Source organism: Larimichthys crocea, chromosome II, assembly GCF_000972845.2.
Source record: "Larimichthys crocea isolate SSNF chromosome II, L_crocea_2.0, whole genome shotgun sequence".
Taxonomy (NCBI): Eukaryota; Metazoa; Chordata; class Actinopteri; family Sciaenidae; genus Larimichthys; species Larimichthys crocea.
Genome location: NC_040012.1, coordinates 7,725,452 through 7,743,833, shown reverse-complemented (window position 1 = coordinate 7,743,833; position 18,382 = coordinate 7,725,452). Strand labels below are relative to the sequence as shown.

Below are 18,382 nucleotides of genomic sequence, written 5' to 3'. Positions count from 1 at the left end.
CAGATTTATTCTTGAATTCTTAATGTTCCAAGAGAAAGAATGACTGTTGATGGCAAAAAGAAGCTATTGTGTTGTGGAGCTCTCGCTCACATTTTCCTTGACTGATTGCGGGCTCCAGTTGCATGATTTTGGTTATTTCTGAATACTGGATACTTCAGACTATAGCTAATCAGAGTAATTGTTCCACTCGAGGACACATAGTGCTGATCTGGGAAAAGCAAACCTTACAAAGCAATTTGACTTGACACAAGAGCGAACGAGCAGTGAAACCCACCAAAACCGTACAAGAAAAATGTGACGGTCTGTGAAATCAGCAGAGCTGCCACTCTGTATATATTCAAAACATACATTGTCCAGCCCATACAACACCTCCTCTCTCAGTGTAACCCATTATTATTAACAACCAGCTCACGCTCCACTTCTTCTCTCGACAAAACATCCCATTTCCATATTTAATTTTTCCACATTATGATAAAAGCTACACTGCTGGCGGTATTACGAGCTCCACATTTACAACACAAAGACATGTTTTTTCCCTGATTGTTGGCACTCCTTTCCTCTGGGTTTATTTCTGGAGAGTGGATGAGCTTTGAAGTAAAAAAAATGACACATTTAAGAAGCGTTGTATGAAGACTGTTTTTCTCCCCCACATAAGACTACACAGTGAAGCTTTGGAGGCAAAATGAATCCCACTGAGCTGTTTAACACAATACAAATGTAAATGTGCAGTGAAATCCATGAAATTCCTGCATCTAAGGAGGAATAATAATACAGTTTGTTTATTTTTTAATACAACAGGCCAAGTATCATAAAACAGAATAATCCAGGGTACAGCAGAAAGCTAATGGCATTACTTATTCAGCTCCTTATGACACACTTTTGCTTTGACATATTAATGCAGTGATCAAAGTTTCTGTCAACTCTAATTTTAATGATCTGGTAAATGGTGCCATGCTGCACTATTTATTTACCGAAATGAACTTTTCCTGTTCAACCCTTTTTGCAAACATAAGTACTTGTTAGAGATCAACCAAAGAGAGATGTAATAATAATAGTTTGGAGCAGGAAAAAGCTGGGGGATGTACACTAGTGGTTTGACCAAGACTCACTCGAGAATGTCAAGACATTTCCGTGGATTATAGAGTGAAAATCCAAACTACAACTCGCCAATGAATGTGAACTTATCTCCACCAAAAGACTTTGGGATCTCAGGAAGCAAACAAAAAATATTCAGTTTGACACTCAATACAACAGTTTGCCAGTTTGACAAACTAATACAAGCTTCATGACTCTCCGACATCTCCGGGGAGTTACCTCCCATCAGGCCGGCACGCTGCTGCTGGCTCTGGTTTTGATTTGTGTGATGCTGCGGGGTGTGTGCCGATTGCTACAGTGCATCCCAGCATGACTGGTGGAGGCTGCGGAGACATCAGTCACTATCGGAGCCAAGTTCCAACAACCATAGTTTGTGAAACGTCTGATCGGTGCTGATTTATTGGCTGACTGTCTAGTACTTATGGTTTTACTTTGCATACACAGGACATAATAAAACAAATATTCCTTCACACTGCAGATATTTAGAGACTTACAGCTGAACTGCCACTGAAGTTGGAAAAGTTGGAAACTTCAGGACATGGGCTGTAAAGTTTGCTTTGGATACATACCCATCTGTTGCATTCATTCTTTCCATGTAAAAATGTTTATCAGTATACTTCTACATGCGGGCGGGAGGTGCTCGGGTTCAAACCATCAATCCTGCAGTTATGAGGTCCGTAAACAAAATAAATAAATAATAAACTGAACAAATATCACTTGTGCTGCTGCATTGCTAAAAGGCAATTTTAAAAAAGGCCATCTGATAAAGCAGCAGAAGTTTCATTTCAAACAACTATCTAAAGTGTAAAGCACTCAAAAACTGCTCCTGCTTTTTTCCTCTTTAAGCACTTATATAATAAAATGTGAGAAGGATCTCAGTGCTTTGATCTTTTCTAATACCATGAGGGTCACACCTCGTTCAGATGAATGCAAAATCACAAAGTACATTAATCAAGTGGTAAGGAAGCTGTTAGAGAATATTGTAAAGGTCAGAAGGTTAAATCTGATGCTACTGGATTTGGTTGTAGACATCTTGAAGAGGCTTCTTTAGGACGAACCAAGTGGAAACTATGCCTGATCAATGATGCCAACAAGGTTAATACCTCACCAGTCAGTCAGAACTGAAGAAGCCTCTTGGGTGAGAGGTCTTCACAGATCAACCGTGTACAGCTGCCTTAGATTTAAGTCTAAATGACGATGTTAAAATACCACATGCGACCCCGGCAGTCAGCCCTCTCACCTCCACATTGAGCGTGTAGTCGGAGCCGTCCAGCAGGGTGACTTTACACTGCATGATCTTCACCTTCTTCACTCCTCTCAAAGGAGATCTGGACAGACGGCTGGTGGATGACCTGTGGGATACCAGGTCCTCGTCCTGTGGCTCCTGAGAGGAAGAAGACACAGTGATGGGTCGAATAATGAATTTATGAGTATAAGTACGTTTGTGATTGTCTCCACTTTCTTTGTTAAACAAAAGAAAAGAGCGAGACGTCTCTGATTGAAGCTTTAATGCTTTCAGGTTGAAAGAGTTCACAGACCAGAAATGAAAAATACCATCTCCTACCAAACTGCACCCCTGAATGTCAGTTTCCAAATATAGTTGCCTTTGACAAAACTGCCCCTTCTGTCACACGTCTAAAACCTAAAAATAGAGACCAGGACCTGGAGTGGATGTAATAAAGCCCCACTGAGAAGACCTAAAGAGGTGCACTGCCACTTTGTCTTAAAAACAGAGAAAATCCAATTTTCCACTTCAGTGAGAACAAAGACCTTCCTGACTGACTTCATGTTGAAAAAGAGGCCTTTGGCTTCAGGACAGTTTTACTTCTTACTCACACACAAAGTGGATTTAATACCCCTTTTCATTTTTATACTGAGAAACGTCTTATCTTGTTCCTCAGGCTATATCCATCACTTCCACAATGTGCCTATTTAATACATCTCATGGAGACCAGTTCTCCCTGTGCACCCATTAAGATGTAGTGAGTAACCACACAGGGACCTATAGGAAGCAAGAAAATGATTTAATCTAGCTAGTTTGAAGAACTACTAAAGGATGTGTTTAAAACATTTGCATATGATTCGTGATAAGCACCACAGGCCATTTTCTTCATATGTGCGCTCTGCTGGATCAGAGAAATGTCTCAGCCCGAGCATGTGTCTCACAGGAAAGACTGATAGCGTTGTGTCAGAGTGCTGTGATTTCTCTCAGCCTTGTCCCTGCCTATTCACACAGCTCCGACGACGGCAGAGTGTCATCCATCATCCTCAGTGTGACATGATGAGGGCTGTTTCATGTAGACAAGGTTTACTGGTATGGAAAGGTAACACAGTAAGTGATGAAAGCAAAAAAAAAAAAAAAAGTAATAACTTTAATCTCCTGAGCTTTCATCGAGCACCATCAACAGGTAAAAATTTCTATTTGTCTCTTCAGTTCACTTGAGGCTGGCTACAGAATGAGACAGTTTCCATAAGCCCCCATTTTAAAATGTCCAACATGTTTACAGCCTGGGACAAAAAACTGTTTCGGTCTCTATAGCTAATGAGGGAGAATTTTTTATGAACTCAGCTGTTCAAATTATACTGAGTCTTGAAGTTATGGAGAATTAACAGCGTGGTGGCTTTCTTTTTAGATTAGCCGGGAGGTGGAAGAAGGAGGACAGCGAATGTTTGTGTTGTGTTTAGTGCTTATTAGCTAATGTGCTTACACACTACACATTATACCTACTAAACATATACTGTACATGTTAGCACTGTCATTGTGAGCATGTCAGTATGCCTCACTCTACCTAACACGTGTGATTCAGGAGAAAAAAAGAACATGTCTCTTGATAGAATACATTTTCTGGACACTAAATGGAAAAATGTATCATAATTTGGTGGAGAAGAAATACATCAAATCAAAGTGCTTTGTCAAATTCATGCAGACTCAGTACACGCTGTATGGCACTGTATGTTCATAAATCTCCATCATCTCCAGGGTGCGTACCGTCATTTGTTAACCAACAATAAAATACTACCCTTTGTTATGATTTGTTGTTTCACTGTGCAGCCCAGGACATTATGAACCTATCCATCACCTCGCCCTGCTTCTGCTGCTCTCTCTCATTACAGCCCATTTGGATTCACATGTAAACTCATGCTCCATTTCTTCTCCTCCATTTACATACTAACATTTCCCCTCGCAGCACGATAAAAGCCACAGTTAGGTCAGCGGGGTTGTGAGCCTCAGCATGAGCAAACTGCAGTAACGTGCGTTGACACGAGGCAAATCGAGAGGGCAAAACGACAACTGTTTCTGCATGTCCACATCTGGCTGTCCCGGTTTTACTGGCTGCTTGAAAATGACAAAAATCTACAAGTTAAACCTGAATTCAGTGTTGATCTCTCTCTCTAAATTCTCAGTTACGTTAAAGTGTACAAATGATACGACAGGATGGCTCAGAGCTAATCCTAACCCTAATGTGGTCTGCAGTCAAATTTATAACAACATTTTTTCATTTGGCTCCTGAAATTATTTCCTGCTCTCTACGTTACAGCAATCAGCAGAATAATGGTGCGGTGGCCTCAAGCTACTGCAGGTAATCCAAACTTCAAATGTCAAGTGCTTTGTCTGGGATAAAAATCTACTTTGAACTCTTCTGCTTTCATTTTTGCTACAGATTGAAGATCTGTGTGCATGTACAGCCTGCTGCACCGTTTTTCTTTCAACTAGTAAATTAGGGAATACAAGCAGGAGTCTGCTTTTTAGTCGGAGACAGTCCTCCTGCAGGAAATTCAATCTGTCCATCGATTAGATCATGAGCCCAGAAGGTAGCTTGGGCCAAAATCTGCAGACAAGCACTTAGTGTTCAGATAACATTCGTAGCTACAGTACTAGGGGCTGCCTCAGGCTACAGGATATACTCTTAACAGAAATCTTCTAAACAGGAATATTAAAAAGATACATTTAGTCCACAATTATGATTTTTGCTTTATCAAATGTAACAGCAAGTAATCATCACATGCCAGATGTTTCTATGCAAAAGTGTCATTCATGCTACATTGTTTTACAAACAAAAGGTTTTATCAGTAAATAACTTTTTATCTCAATGATTAACCAGCGCTCCCTTACTCTCATTCACGGTCGATGTCTCTCAACCACAGCTCGCTCTCTTAAAGCATCGGATACAAACCAAATTAAACTTCTTCGTGTCACTGTTTTGCAGCGTTAATTGCAACCCAGACACAGATTTTAAAGCTGGGTACGTGAAATAAACAAAGTCAGAACACACACACAGGTAGAGTATCAGAGTTTAGTCCATGAATGCACCTGGATAGTTTCAGTCTGACTGATCTGAGCATCTGATTGGCGGCCACAGCGTGACATCAGGCTGCGTTTTTTTCCGAAAGTTGGATGCAGCCAAAACACGCTATGCCACTGAAATGAATGGAAAAACCTGCACCCTGCTGTCAATTTTCATGCCACAGTATCGATACACAGCTGCATACCTAGCCTTGATTTTCTGTTGCCTGACTGATAAAATCACTGCAGCTATAGTTGAACCATAAAAAGCTGTGAGGTTTTACTTCAGTAGCTCGGTTTACTCGCTCTTCTCACAGCTGTGTGAAGTTATGTTAATTAGTTCAATCAGGTGACGTAATGCTGGGAATGAAAACATTCACTGACTTTGTCAGGGGGGAGGGGGTTCTCGATTTGTGTTTTACCACATTACAAAAATAAAAGCATGGAGCACTCACTGAAAGACAAGTTTACAGGACTGTAACCGCCACTGAGAACACTGAGGTTGTGTCGTCAGTACTTTCCTTCTTTTTTTTTTGTTCATTTCCATTTTTCACACAAAGACACAATTCATTCAGGAGTGGGATGAATGGTGTGTAATGTTTTCTCCGATTCAAGCCTGATATAAAGGGATGTGTACGATGTTTACACTATAAGAAATACCCTCGATGAAATTACTAGTGTTTTGAAAGCATGGGAAAATATGAAATGTGTTAAAAGGTTATTGATTTAAATTAAATTTGATTTGATTAAAATCAATCATTCAATCATTTGTGAATGCTGCCATGAAGAGCCTTACCTGTTCTTTTCTGGCCGGGGTGCTGTGTCCGGCGGCGGCGGGAAGCTCCTCCGGCTGGTTCTGAGGCGAGGTGGGTTCGGCCGCTTTAGCTTTCGCCTTCTCCGTCTCCTTGTTCTCTTGCGGCTGCTTGGCCTCCGAGTCTGCGCCTGATTCAGTTGTCATGGTAAATCACGCTGGAGTGGTGAAAAGGGGAGGGGAGAAGGAGAACCAGATGAGTCAGCTGACTTATTATGAATTGATCTACTGTTGCTTTACGTCCCTCGTGTAATGATAAGCTCCCGCTCTGATGCAAATGCAGAGATGTGGATGTTGTTCGACAGCAGAAGAAAAAAAAGTTAAATTAATTCAAGTGGCTTAGGTGCACTTAGGACCTGTTTTCAATAATCACAGGAACGTCAGCAGCTGATAATGGAAAGTGCTTAGAGTGCTGGTGTCCTGACAACCGTAATATATTATACAATACAGTCTAAGTCTTCACATAAACTGGTTCAAAGCGCTCTCACCTGGGGCTGCAACCAAGCATTAAAAATAGTAAAAAGCAATGGAATAAAATGGAGAAATGCAGCAAATCCTCACACGTCAAACAAACAAATGTGTTGTTATAAAAATAAAAAACAGCTGATCGTCATCTTGAAAATAGTGGCTGAATACATTTCCTTTGCTTCGCCGGGGAAAAAGAATCTGCTTCATATCCTGGGGATATCTGAAACAACTCATTAATTCACTGATCAGATTCAAATCAAATCACTGTGATTTGATTTGATTTAATCAGATTAGACTAATTACATGATTAAGAGGAAACGAGTGGACAAAATGTTAATTCATTTTAAGTAATCAGTACATTGTAGCTTCTTCAAAGTGAAGACCTGCACTAAGCCAATCTTTCAGACAGCAAGGTATTTATGGAAATAGAAATTGAGCTGCAACTAATGATTATGTGCATTATCGATTTAATTTGATGAATATTTGTGTGATTTATGAATCATTTACTTAAAATGCTACAAAATATTGAAAAATGTTTCCTAAAATCCTAAAGTGACATCTTCAAATGTCCTGCTTTGTTTAACCAACAGCCCAAAACCCAAATATATATTCATATATATAACCCTCAAAATGAATTCTCACGTTGGAGAATATTCAGTATTTTTGTTAAAAAAAAGCCCAAACATTTATAAAAATAGTTGCACATTATTTATCTGCCGATGCGCTTATATAGAACTTAACCAATTGTCTCAGCTCTGAAACAATCAATAAGCAGAAACAACAATTAAATTTTAAAAAGTTGAATCAAAGTTGCACAATGTAATTAATGCCCCTCCTGCCCCCCTCCTGTTTCGCTGCGGAGTATTAACATGCAACCATCCAAAGTATCTGAACTGCATCAGTACACGTCTTTCATAGCATGACCTTCTCCTTCTGTGAATAGCAGCATACCAGCGACAGATGGGTTCCCAAGGGCCTAAAACTGGGTAATGAGAGGAAACATCTAATGGCCAGTTTTGCAAAACAAAGATGACAGATAGGACAGACCGCACTGGGGGCCCCTGTGCTAACTGTACCCACAGGCTTTGACATTGGGATGTGGGGGTTTTGGAGTGTATGTGTGTGTGTGCGTGTGTGCGGGACAACAACACTGGGCTTCTTCTGGAGAGAGTCTGGGGTTTGTAGTACAGATGCCTGTCATTCTGCTGTTGGCTGGCTTCGCCCGGAGCTCTATTTATAGGGTCGTGTTTACTCCTGGGTGGGAGGATTCAGGGGAGGATCTCTGACTTCCAGCCGGGGCTGCGGGACGGCAGCCTCTGGATCAACATAAAGCAACGCTGTGGGGTAAGGTGATCCCCAAAAACCTTTGACATGTTGAAAGAAAAACTATGGCTCTGAACTGAATAAAAAAAACAGGGGAGTTGATCATTTTGAAACACCTTGATTTCTGGTTGTCAAGAAACCAGTCTCTTAACATTCACAAAGGCTTTTTCGAGGGCTAAATTTGGCCCACATGCCTAACGCCGCATGTCCTACTGTGAACAACCCAGGCAGGCACATAGCTGGATTATTAACAGCTGGAGTCTGTGCCCTCATCGTGCCTCCGCGTTACTTTGTTCATCTTACACTCTATGACAGATGAATCACTTCAAAATACTTTGAGCTGAGCTGAAATAAGAAGATTAACGTCTTGAGTTAATATCATTTGGCATTAGTGTAATGCAGAATGATGCAGTTTTTAAATAACGCCAAAGGGTAATTCATCTTTGCTAATGACCTGCGGGTTTGACTCCCAATGGAATTGTTTAAAATAGGATTACAACAGAATGCCAAATCGTGGTTTGCCAAATAACAAAGATCACTTTAGAAAGTTGTTTAAAGCAACAGCAAATCTCAGACTTGGAAAGAAGTCTAAACACTTCAAGGTATTACATCATTTCTGACTTTGCTTCAATAGAAGTCAGGAGCATCAAAGGTCACTTAACTACACATGCTGATCAAACTCTTTCTAAAGATTTAGGTGCTATAAAAAGGCAATTAAGTTTAATGAATATAGATCATAAGCCCGACTAACAGCGCAATGAATGAAGTGGTGACGATCCAAAGTTCAATCTCGGTTTTCCAAAGAGCGTCTAAACCCAAGGGAGAGTAACAAAGTCTAAAAGGCTGATTCAACCAGAATCCAGTCTGCCACTTTGTTGTGTCATGTCTTTGGGGAGCGGTTCAACAATCAGCTGACAGATGATGGCTGCACAGCTAACCTTTACTTCTCTCAACCCTGCTATGAAACAGGAACTATGGTAGGAGGGGAGGAAAGGAACATCTTAGCACCATAGAAATGGAGGAAGAATACGTTCAGTCACTGGTGACAGGCACGCTTTACGGGCCCACACAACAGCCTACACAGTGGTCTTGTGTGTGGCCCCTCACCATGGACTGGCACATACATTATGCATTCAGAAAGCTGTATTCACAACTCATTTAATGCCCTGGATTACTGCTAGTATACAGGCGGGGCAGATGATTGCGCCAATATAGCTTAATGATATTGAGCGCGAGATTCAGCTCCAGTCTTTTAAATCTAATCAGCTTCACTTTCAACTAAATCAACACGTGCTTTGCTGCTGTCCGCTGATTAATATTGCGTAACGGAGATTCGCCATGAACGGTTTTACATTTGCCGTCACAAACAGCTGATGTTTTTACAAGAAGCGATGACTTCGATAGCATTTTATTGAATCCACTTATCAAATCCAAAATCTAATCCCTTTTAAATGTTTAATTTAGCAGCTAAAGGCTAAAATAACCACAACTCAAAGATGTCTAATCATCTTTTGTGGGCTGATAAGGCAGAAATACTTAATACAGTTAATTAATGTTCACAACCTGAGGCTACAACCTAAAAATGAGAAGCTGTTACCTCTATGTTTTCCATTGCTGTGAGGAGAGATGAATATTAACACATCCCAGATCCAGAATGGAGCTCTAACAGGAGGTGATGCATATGTTTCTTGCATCAGTAAATCTGGGGAATTATTAAGAAATCTCCCACAGTAAAACACAGATCTTCATTCGACTGTCACCTAATGGGAAGCTCGTGCTTTTCTCAGTTTTGCTTGCTAATATAAACTCTGTTTATTTTCACTGACGTGACTGAGGAAGGGACAAGCAGAAGTCATCTATCCTCTTCCTCAAACCTTCCACAGAATTACGTCACACTGCACGCACACGCATTTCTTCTTTTCAATATAAATCAAACTAATTCAAAGTTAATCAAACTCATCGTCTTCCACAAAATGTAATCACTGATTAATTCAATCAACTAATCATTCAGACAACAACTTGAACTCTGGGAACTTGCTAAGGGTATTTGTTACTTTATAGAAATGTATTTTCTCATGTGTTTGGAGATGATTATTTGCATTATTGATTCAATCTGAGGAATATTTGCGTGATTTATGAATTATTTAGTCTTTAAAATGCTACAAAATATTGAAAAATGTCTCATTAGTGGCTCCTAAAGTCCAAGGTGACGTCTTCAAATGTTCTGTTATTCCCAAATATATTCATACATACTAATAGCAGCAGGAAATTCTCCTATCGGAGGAAACCAGAGAATTTTCAGTATTTCATGCTAAAAGCTCAGCCATGGTTTATCAACATGCATCTACATTACATAATTGATCACTGACATGAAATGCTGTGGCGCCTGCAGACCCCCATTTTAAGGTCCATTTGTGATTGTAATGCACACTGTTGGAAAGTGGCCTGAGCTCATGGAGTCACAAACACTCACGAGAGGATGAGGGACTGCCATCTGTGCTGAGTGCCATTAGCCAGAGTACACCACAGCTGGGCCCATCCCTGTAACCCCTGCCCCCACGTTAATAACCCCCCTGGGGGATTATGGAGGTTACACGGAGGGGAATGGCTAGCGTTTTTTGACACGTCAGGGCCCATCCCAAGCAAAACCTCTATGGCTACAGGGCTGACAGCTGTCATACACAAACACGGCCACTGTAACAGGATACCATGTAGCTGGTGTGGCCACTCAAATGAGACACCTCTGCTGAAGGGGTTACAGATCCCCAAAGTGCTTTCAACTGTCCCGACGTCCAAACAACAAACAAAATTATTGATATGTTTTCTCAGAAATACCTTCTTTTGTAGACAAACCATGTCCATTTCCAATATTCACTGTCCTGTTAACATTTACATTGAATTCCAGGCATTCATTAAATACTTTAACCTCAGTGACTTATAATAGATGCAACATTAGATTCAGCCCTGCATGCACAGAGTGCCACAATTAATGGCATCCACTGGTGAGAACTGTTACAATAGCAGTTTTGATTTTTCAAAGCAAAAAAAAGTGTTATTATCACAGCTCCTGCTTCTCTGGAGGTGAAGATTTGCCACTTTTCCTTGTCTTACACTGTAGTGAATTTATTTTATTCAGGTTTTGGATTGTTGGTGGAACAAAACAAGATGTCTGAAGACATCACCTTGGCCTTTAGGAAACTATGATGGATATATTTTTGACTGTTTTGTAACATTTATAGGTCAAATGATTACTTAAGACTTTTTTCAAACATGCTCTACCCCCCCCTCAAAAGCTCAGGGGTAAAACGGTTAAAAACAAGAAAGACTGGAAGGGGCAGACCTCAAATTGAGTGATGACAACAGTACGACACCGGCCACTGTATCTTTACCTAAAGTGGTGCGACAAGAAACCTGAGGAGCTAATTGTTACCGCACAGTGTCTTCCTGTTTTTCAGTGAGACACAATGACAACAAGTGATTTACCAAGCTAACGAGCTAGATAAGACACGTACAAAATGTTCCTCAGTAACATGTCGCAGCTGAGCTCAATGCTGCCCTTAACAATTCAAGACATTTAAACAACCCAGATCTGTTTTCTACCTCGGTGTGTTCAGCCAGCACATTCTCCAGCTCTGCTGCAGAACAAACACAAAGTGAACAGAGACGCTATTTCATTTAGAGAGCCAACAAAGACGATCGGCCGGTCTGTGAAACGAGTTACATGTGACGAAAAAGTAAACAATTTGGACATGGGTGACTCAGCAAAACATCTAAAAACAGATGTTTTGTGACACCAAGTTCAGCTTCTTTCGCCTTCTTCTTCTTATTAGACATTTCGGATATACTGGATACACTGGTTCATCAGGTACAGCTAGCACCGAACTATAACAACAAACAAACTACATCCTCCAAAATCATCATGAAGCTAAATCTAACGAAAACTGAACAGTACACCTTTCATGGAGGCAGGATCTGCTGTAGAACTGTCATGTTAGACTGCACGCTTTGAGCATATAAGTCATGCATATCATCATCCACTGCTGAAATGATGGAGGTTCTTCTCTGAGACTTCCAAGAAAACGTCTTTGCACATTTGATTTCTTTAAATTTAGTAGCTGTTTCAAAGGCTTTTCATCCCCTCCTCATATTACTTTACAAAAATAATTTAATTAAACGCTCACAGACTGAACTGGACAAGACACCCCATAACTCAACAGAAGAATTTGGAGATGGTAGACCGGTCACATGAAGGTGACTCCAAGCCCAGAGCGGTTTTTTTTGTTTTGTTATGTTTTGCTGAGAGGCCATAAATCCTGGCAGCCTGCCGCGTTTACATTCTTGGCATTACTTTCTCTAAGCAGCCAGACATTCAAGGAGACAACAAAAAAGACCAGCGAGGTTATTGTGATCGCGACTCAACTGTGCACTTCATTATGAGACGCGATCAGTGCGTCTTTGTTGGGTTTCTTTGAAAGCCAGGCACAAACGTCACCAATGTATCTGACAGGAAAACAAATACAAGTGTGCTGCGGTTAGTTCGCTGTCAATCCAGTTGTACAGCTTCTTTTGACAAAAGGAAAATCCCCTGTTAATGTGAAGGATTAGAACAAAATCTTGGTTGCTTGATAAATGGCTAATAACTTCTCATATAGCGGCTGAGATTAGCTATATGTAATCAGTAAATCAGCATGTCTGCAAGAGAGCAAATGGAGCTGTTGGGTTGTTGACATCAACACCGCACTCATCTTTCATAATTATTTTGGACAGCGTATACACATTGGGAAACACTCCAGCCTAGCCAGAGGATTACCCAAGTTGACATATCGTTTGAATTGCATGTCCAAATATATCATATATCATAGAAGGAGAAACGCACATTTCAGAAGCAGGAACCAGAACAGTGTTTGCTCGACTTTAATGATTTATTGATAATCAAAAGAGCTGATTCATTTTATGTTGAGTGATAGATGAATAGGCGCATCATCTCTATTATTATATTCTTTGGGGGTTATTGTATTAAGTAAAAGCAGCCACAGCTTGAGTGAATGTTATGATACAGGTTCTTGATAAAATATTATAAAAGTGTGTCGTCCTTGTTGACCTTTACCAACAAATCCAATCAAAAGAGGTTGTTGCCTTGTACCTTTATGTAAACTTATCATGTCATTGGGCATTTTCAATATAAATTAAACTTTATTCATTCATCATTTAGTCTGCAATATGTCTGAAAATAGTTTAAAAGCCTGATGTTTTGTCATCAATAAGTTACTTACAGCTCTTAGAAATTATACTGTTGACTTTTCAAAGAGCAGTCACAGATTGAGTGGTTGTTTTTAGGTAATTTCTTTGAAGCTGTGAATCATTCTTGTTGACCTTTTGCAGACAAGAACACTTAAAAGAGGCTGTTGCCATTTACCTTTTACATTAGCTCAATTTGTCTCTGTAGTCATATTATTGGTAGTTTTTATTTCCTTATCAAGGAGAAAGTACATGGAGTTGAAGGATTAAGGGCGTTGTATGTTTTTTCCATTAAAGCTGCACTATTCTTGCAGATAGATCAACCTAAATATTAAAGAATATCTGTAAGGAAATGTGGGACAAACAGATCAACATCACAACACACGGTTCATTTTCTTTTAAAAGTTATACTGTTGCATGTTGTTGTAGGCCTACTCCAATTTTCAAAGAGCAGTGGCAGTTTGAGTGGTTTGGTTTTTTGTTTTTAGGGCTTTTTTTTGTTTTTTTAAAGCTATAAATCACTCACAGCGATGAAAAAGGGTGTTGCCATTTACCTTTACATGACCCATTTTGTCTCTCTTATAATATTATTGCTTGGTTTTTTTCCCCTTATCAAGAAAAAAGAATGACGTATGTTTAGAAAGGTTTTGCAGATGCATCATCACAAATATGAAGTTAGAAAATGTGGGACAAACAGATCTCAACTTCCCAAGACACTGTTAACAGGTTGAAGTAGCTAAATTTAGGCTTTGAACACTAAAAAAGAGGCTGTTGCCATTTACCTTTACATGACCCCATTTTGTCTCTGTAATAGATTGGTAGTTTTTATCCCTATCAAGGAGAGAGGATAGGGAGTGTACGGATAAAGGGCGGTGCATGTTGTGAGACAAATGTGTTGTTTTGTGCTGATTTATCCATTAAAGCTGCACTATATTCTTGCAGGTTTTGCAGATGCATCATCATAAACATGAAAGGATATCTGTTTGCAAATGTGGGACGAACAGATCTCAACATCCCATCACACACAGGTTAAATGGCTTCATTTTCATCGTTGAAAATTGGAGTAGGCCTACAACAAGATGCAACAGTATAACTTTTAAAAGCTGCAACAATTGCAACGAAAATGAACCGTGTGTTGGGATGTTGAGATCTGTTTCTTACACATTTCCTTACAGATATTCTTTAATATTTAGGGTGATCTATCTGCAAGAATAGTGCAGCTTTAATGGATGATAGAGCACAAACCAACACATTTGTCTCACAAGGTTTCAACATTTCAAAAAACATACAACGCCCTTAATCCTTCAACTCCATGTCCTCCACGTACTACCAATAATATGACTACAGAGACAAAACGAGCTCATGTAAAAGGTAAACGACAACAGCCTCTTTTCAGTGTTCTTGTCTGCAAAAGGTCAACAAGACTAATTCACAGCTTCAAGAAAATGACCTAAAAACAACCAACGGTATAATTTTTAAGAGCTGCAACAGTTAGTCAATTAAGAGAAAGAGAACAAGTAACTTATTGGTGACAAAACATCAGGCTTTTTAAAACTATTTTCAGACTATATTGCACAGGCTTTGATCAGAAAGCCTGCAAAACAAGGCCCACAATGTTTAACCCTGCCCTTTTTAATGCTACTGCAACAACAGCAGCTTACTGTGCATCTTAATTAAATTGTCAAGTCAGACTCAGGCCTCGTTGCTTTGCTTTTTTTGTTGCCTTGAAGGATGTGAGGATGCTAAAAGAGGATCCAGCTCGTGTCATCCTGCTCTCACCCCCCTCTCCTAACCACGCCTACCGCACTGCAGATCAAAAACACCCCGAGTATGTCGTCCTAACCCCGGGTACAACATAACGACTTTAATCCATTAACAGTCCGTGTGTTAGCAGTGACTCAGCTCTGTCCTTGCTCGATGTAAAATAAGGTGGTTAGAGGTCGGAAAAAAAAAGGCATCTGTGTCGGCTTGTTTTCATTCCCCCCCCCCCCCTCCCTCACTCCGAAAGCTGGAAACCGGAGCACGTTAGCGGACTGTACCTTGACGCGGGGTCGGTCGTCTCTTTGAAATAACCGTCCAAAGCGTTTTGACTTTAAAGCTACAAAATAACGACTAAATCAGCAGATAAACACATAACATGTCGCTACAATGACACACACACACACATAGAGGGTATAACGTTAAGACATTACGGTTAGTTAGCTTGAGTGAATACAGTTTTTAAATGTTAATTATCTGTCAACGGTCAAACGGCTACAAATTTTTAAAAAAATGACAAGATAGGATGTAGCGCGGAGCTAAAACAGGGGCGTACGTCTCCTCTGAGAGAGCCCGAGTGTAAAACATGAAAAGCAGGACAAAAGAAAGCGGTTATTACCAGGTTAAATCGTCTCCTCTCTCTCGTTCAAAGCTGGGTAAAAAGCGAGTAGCATTCGTAGTGGGCTCCTGTTTCCTGACAGCGGTGCTTACTCTGCTGCTCGCTGCTGCTGCTGCTGCAGTTCCCCCTCTCCGCCTCAGCCTATCAAACTCCACTATGCAGCCCAGAGTAGAATTGTGGGATATCAGGAGGAGGACAGCCGGAGCATTATTTTAGCAACACAGCCCTCCTCCACTACACACACACACACACACTTACAGAGAGCATGGTAATTAATGGCACGAGGTTTGTTGCTTTACTTGGAAGAAAAACAAAAAGGCAGCCCGAGTGTTCAAAAGTAGTTACATGAAAGCGAATCAGTGGTGGAATGTATCAAAATGGACACATACTCAAGTACAATTTAGAGATGCTACTTCATATGAATTATGAAGGTTTATTGTATTAATCTCTTCTCTTTTTTTTTGCACATATAGGTCGAAATACGACCACACGCTCAAACAAAAAGTTTATAGACATGCAAATGTCAAGAGATGGACACCCACATACTCCCACTTTGCTGGACTTGAACTGGCCACCCTCCAGTTTCCCAAGCCAGGTCACAAGGGTTTGGTCCCTCAAGTACAATATAGAGACATGCTACTTCATATGAATTATGAAGGTTTATCTCTTTTTTTTTTGCACATATAGGTTGAAATACAACCACACACGCTCACACAAAAAGTTTATAGACATGCAAATGTTAAGAGATGGACACCCACATACTCCCAAGCCAGGTTACAAGGGTTTGGTCCCTCAAGTACAATTTAGAGATGCTACTTCATATGAATTATGAATGTTTATTTTTATTCATTCCTTCTCTTTACAATCTATTTTTATACATGTATGCTCCAAATACAGCCACACACTTACAGAGAGCATGGTAATTAATGGCACGAGGTTTGTTGCTTTACTTGGAAGAAAAACAAAAAGGCAGCCCGAGTGTTAAAAGTAGTTAAATGAAAGCGAATCAGTGGTGGAATGACAAGGGCCCCAAAAATAGGTAAACACCAATATAAAATTATTAAACCATCACCATTGACTATATATATTTCAAATAAAATAATGAAATTAATTATCTCTTTGTTTTTACGTGTTTTGGGCAGTAAAAGTTAAATAAAAAATGGCCTTTATGGTGGCTTTTAATCTTGCATCAAATAGTGAACTGCACTGCATACTGTATGCAGACTTGCATGCATGTACAAATCACCAGCAGTAAATATTGTGCTAGTACTAGTTTGGAACTACAAGACGCAAAACAGTTGCAAGCCTTTAATTAGAGTTATGTAAATCTTTTGATGGGATAGTTAGGTCCTAGAGATGTGGTGACAACAGCTGCGCAGAGAGGGCCCAATTTGATTTTTTTGTCATGGGGCCCAAAATTCCTGGTGGCGCCCCTGACCAACATACTCCCAAGCCAGGTCACAAGGGTTTGGTCCCTCAAGTACAATTTATGATGCTACTTCATATGAATTATGAATGTTTATTTTATTAATTCCTTTACAAATGTATGCTACAAATACAGCCACACACACACACACGTTTATAGAAATGTGGAGAGCCACATGGGAGCAATACTGGGGTTCTCCTGCCTAGCTCAAGGGCAGCTCGGTAGGAGGTGAACTGGCACCTCCCCAGCTACAACTCTCTTCACAAAATAGTATAGTGCGTAATAATAAATAGAAAGAAAACCAACTTAAATTATCAAATTTTCAGGCTGTCATTGTCGACAAGACATCTAATTAAAGATATATAATCACTGACAAAACATCATATGAAAAAACTGAAAGGTCCATCTCGGTTTCTTTTCTAGGCTTTCAGACAAACTTAAAACAACTACTCCAGTTATTAGAGTTATTAGATTAGAAAATAAGACTCACTTTCCACTTCTAAACAATGTAGGACCTTCATGTGTATGTATGTAGTATTTCTACATAACAAGTCAAGAACCTCTTTCCAACACTGAACTGAACATTGTACAAAACACTGAACATGTGTATGTGTTCACTTTATAACATTCTTCAAATAGAAAAAAACATAATCCAAGACATATTAAAACAAGCCAATAGCGAGCACATGAACATACTGCTGCCCTCCTCTACTGTAGGTGGATACATGTGTGTGTGTGTGCAGAAATAAGACATAAAAGCAAGTTTTTTAATTAGTGTCTGAGCTGTTCCCTTTGGGGATTTGTGGGTTTCGCCTCCCGGTGGGAACTTGACCCAATCGGTCACCCATCTGACTTTTATTTTATTAATTGCTGTCGTGCTCAAGTGGTAAACCACATGCCAACACTGACTGTACACTATGCAAATATAAAAACAGTCTTTTTCTGCTGGCTGCAGTTGGACATAAATTCCCTAAACGGTGACAGGCACATAGCAGGCATACTTTACAGACAGTAGAGGGTAAATGTAATAACACACACACACAGTGTAACTCTTATGTACAGCAGCCAGACAGCTGGCTCCTCACTCAGCTTCATGCTAATTGTAGCACAGCTCGTAAAAACAAGGCCAATGACAACAACGATGAATGTTTTACACTGAAGACGTGTAATTTACATTACAATCTGAAAGTTTAAATTCCTAAAAAAAAAAACCCACCAACTTTAAAAGCAACCATCATGTAAGGAGAGTGAGGTTTGGAGTCGCAGTAGCTTAACAATAGATGTAACTGAATATCCCTGTAACCCTTGGAGCTGGGAGGGCAAATAATAGCAGAGGAGGGCTGTAAAGAGGATCATTTT

General features: G+C 40.0%; 1 protein-coding gene across 15 annotated transcripts in view; it reads right to left on the bottom strand.

Annotated features, from left to right (window-relative positions):
- Positions 1-18,382, bottom strand: part of epb41l3b (erythrocyte membrane protein band 4.1-like 3b) — a 54,198-nt gene that overhangs the window by 27,420 nt on the left and 8,396 nt on the right. For 4 of the 15 annotated variants that reach the window (XM_019257547.2, XM_019257576.2, XM_019257570.2 and 1 more), the window contains exons 1-3: positions 15,598-15,838; positions 6,177-6,349; positions 2,336-2,479 (exon numbers count right to left, since the gene is read on the bottom strand). In XM_019257547.2, coding sequence (XP_019113092.2) covers positions 2,336-2,479; positions 6,177-6,338 — 306 coding nt within the window. In that variant the 5' untranslated portion in view covers positions 6,339-6,349; positions 15,598-15,838. Of the gene's footprint in view, positions 1-2,335; positions 2,480-6,176; positions 6,350-15,259; positions 15,393-15,597; positions 15,839-18,382 lie in introns of those variants that run through there. The other 11 variants (XM_019257552.2, XM_019257557.2, XM_019257581.2 and 8 more) reach the window with 7 other exon arrangements.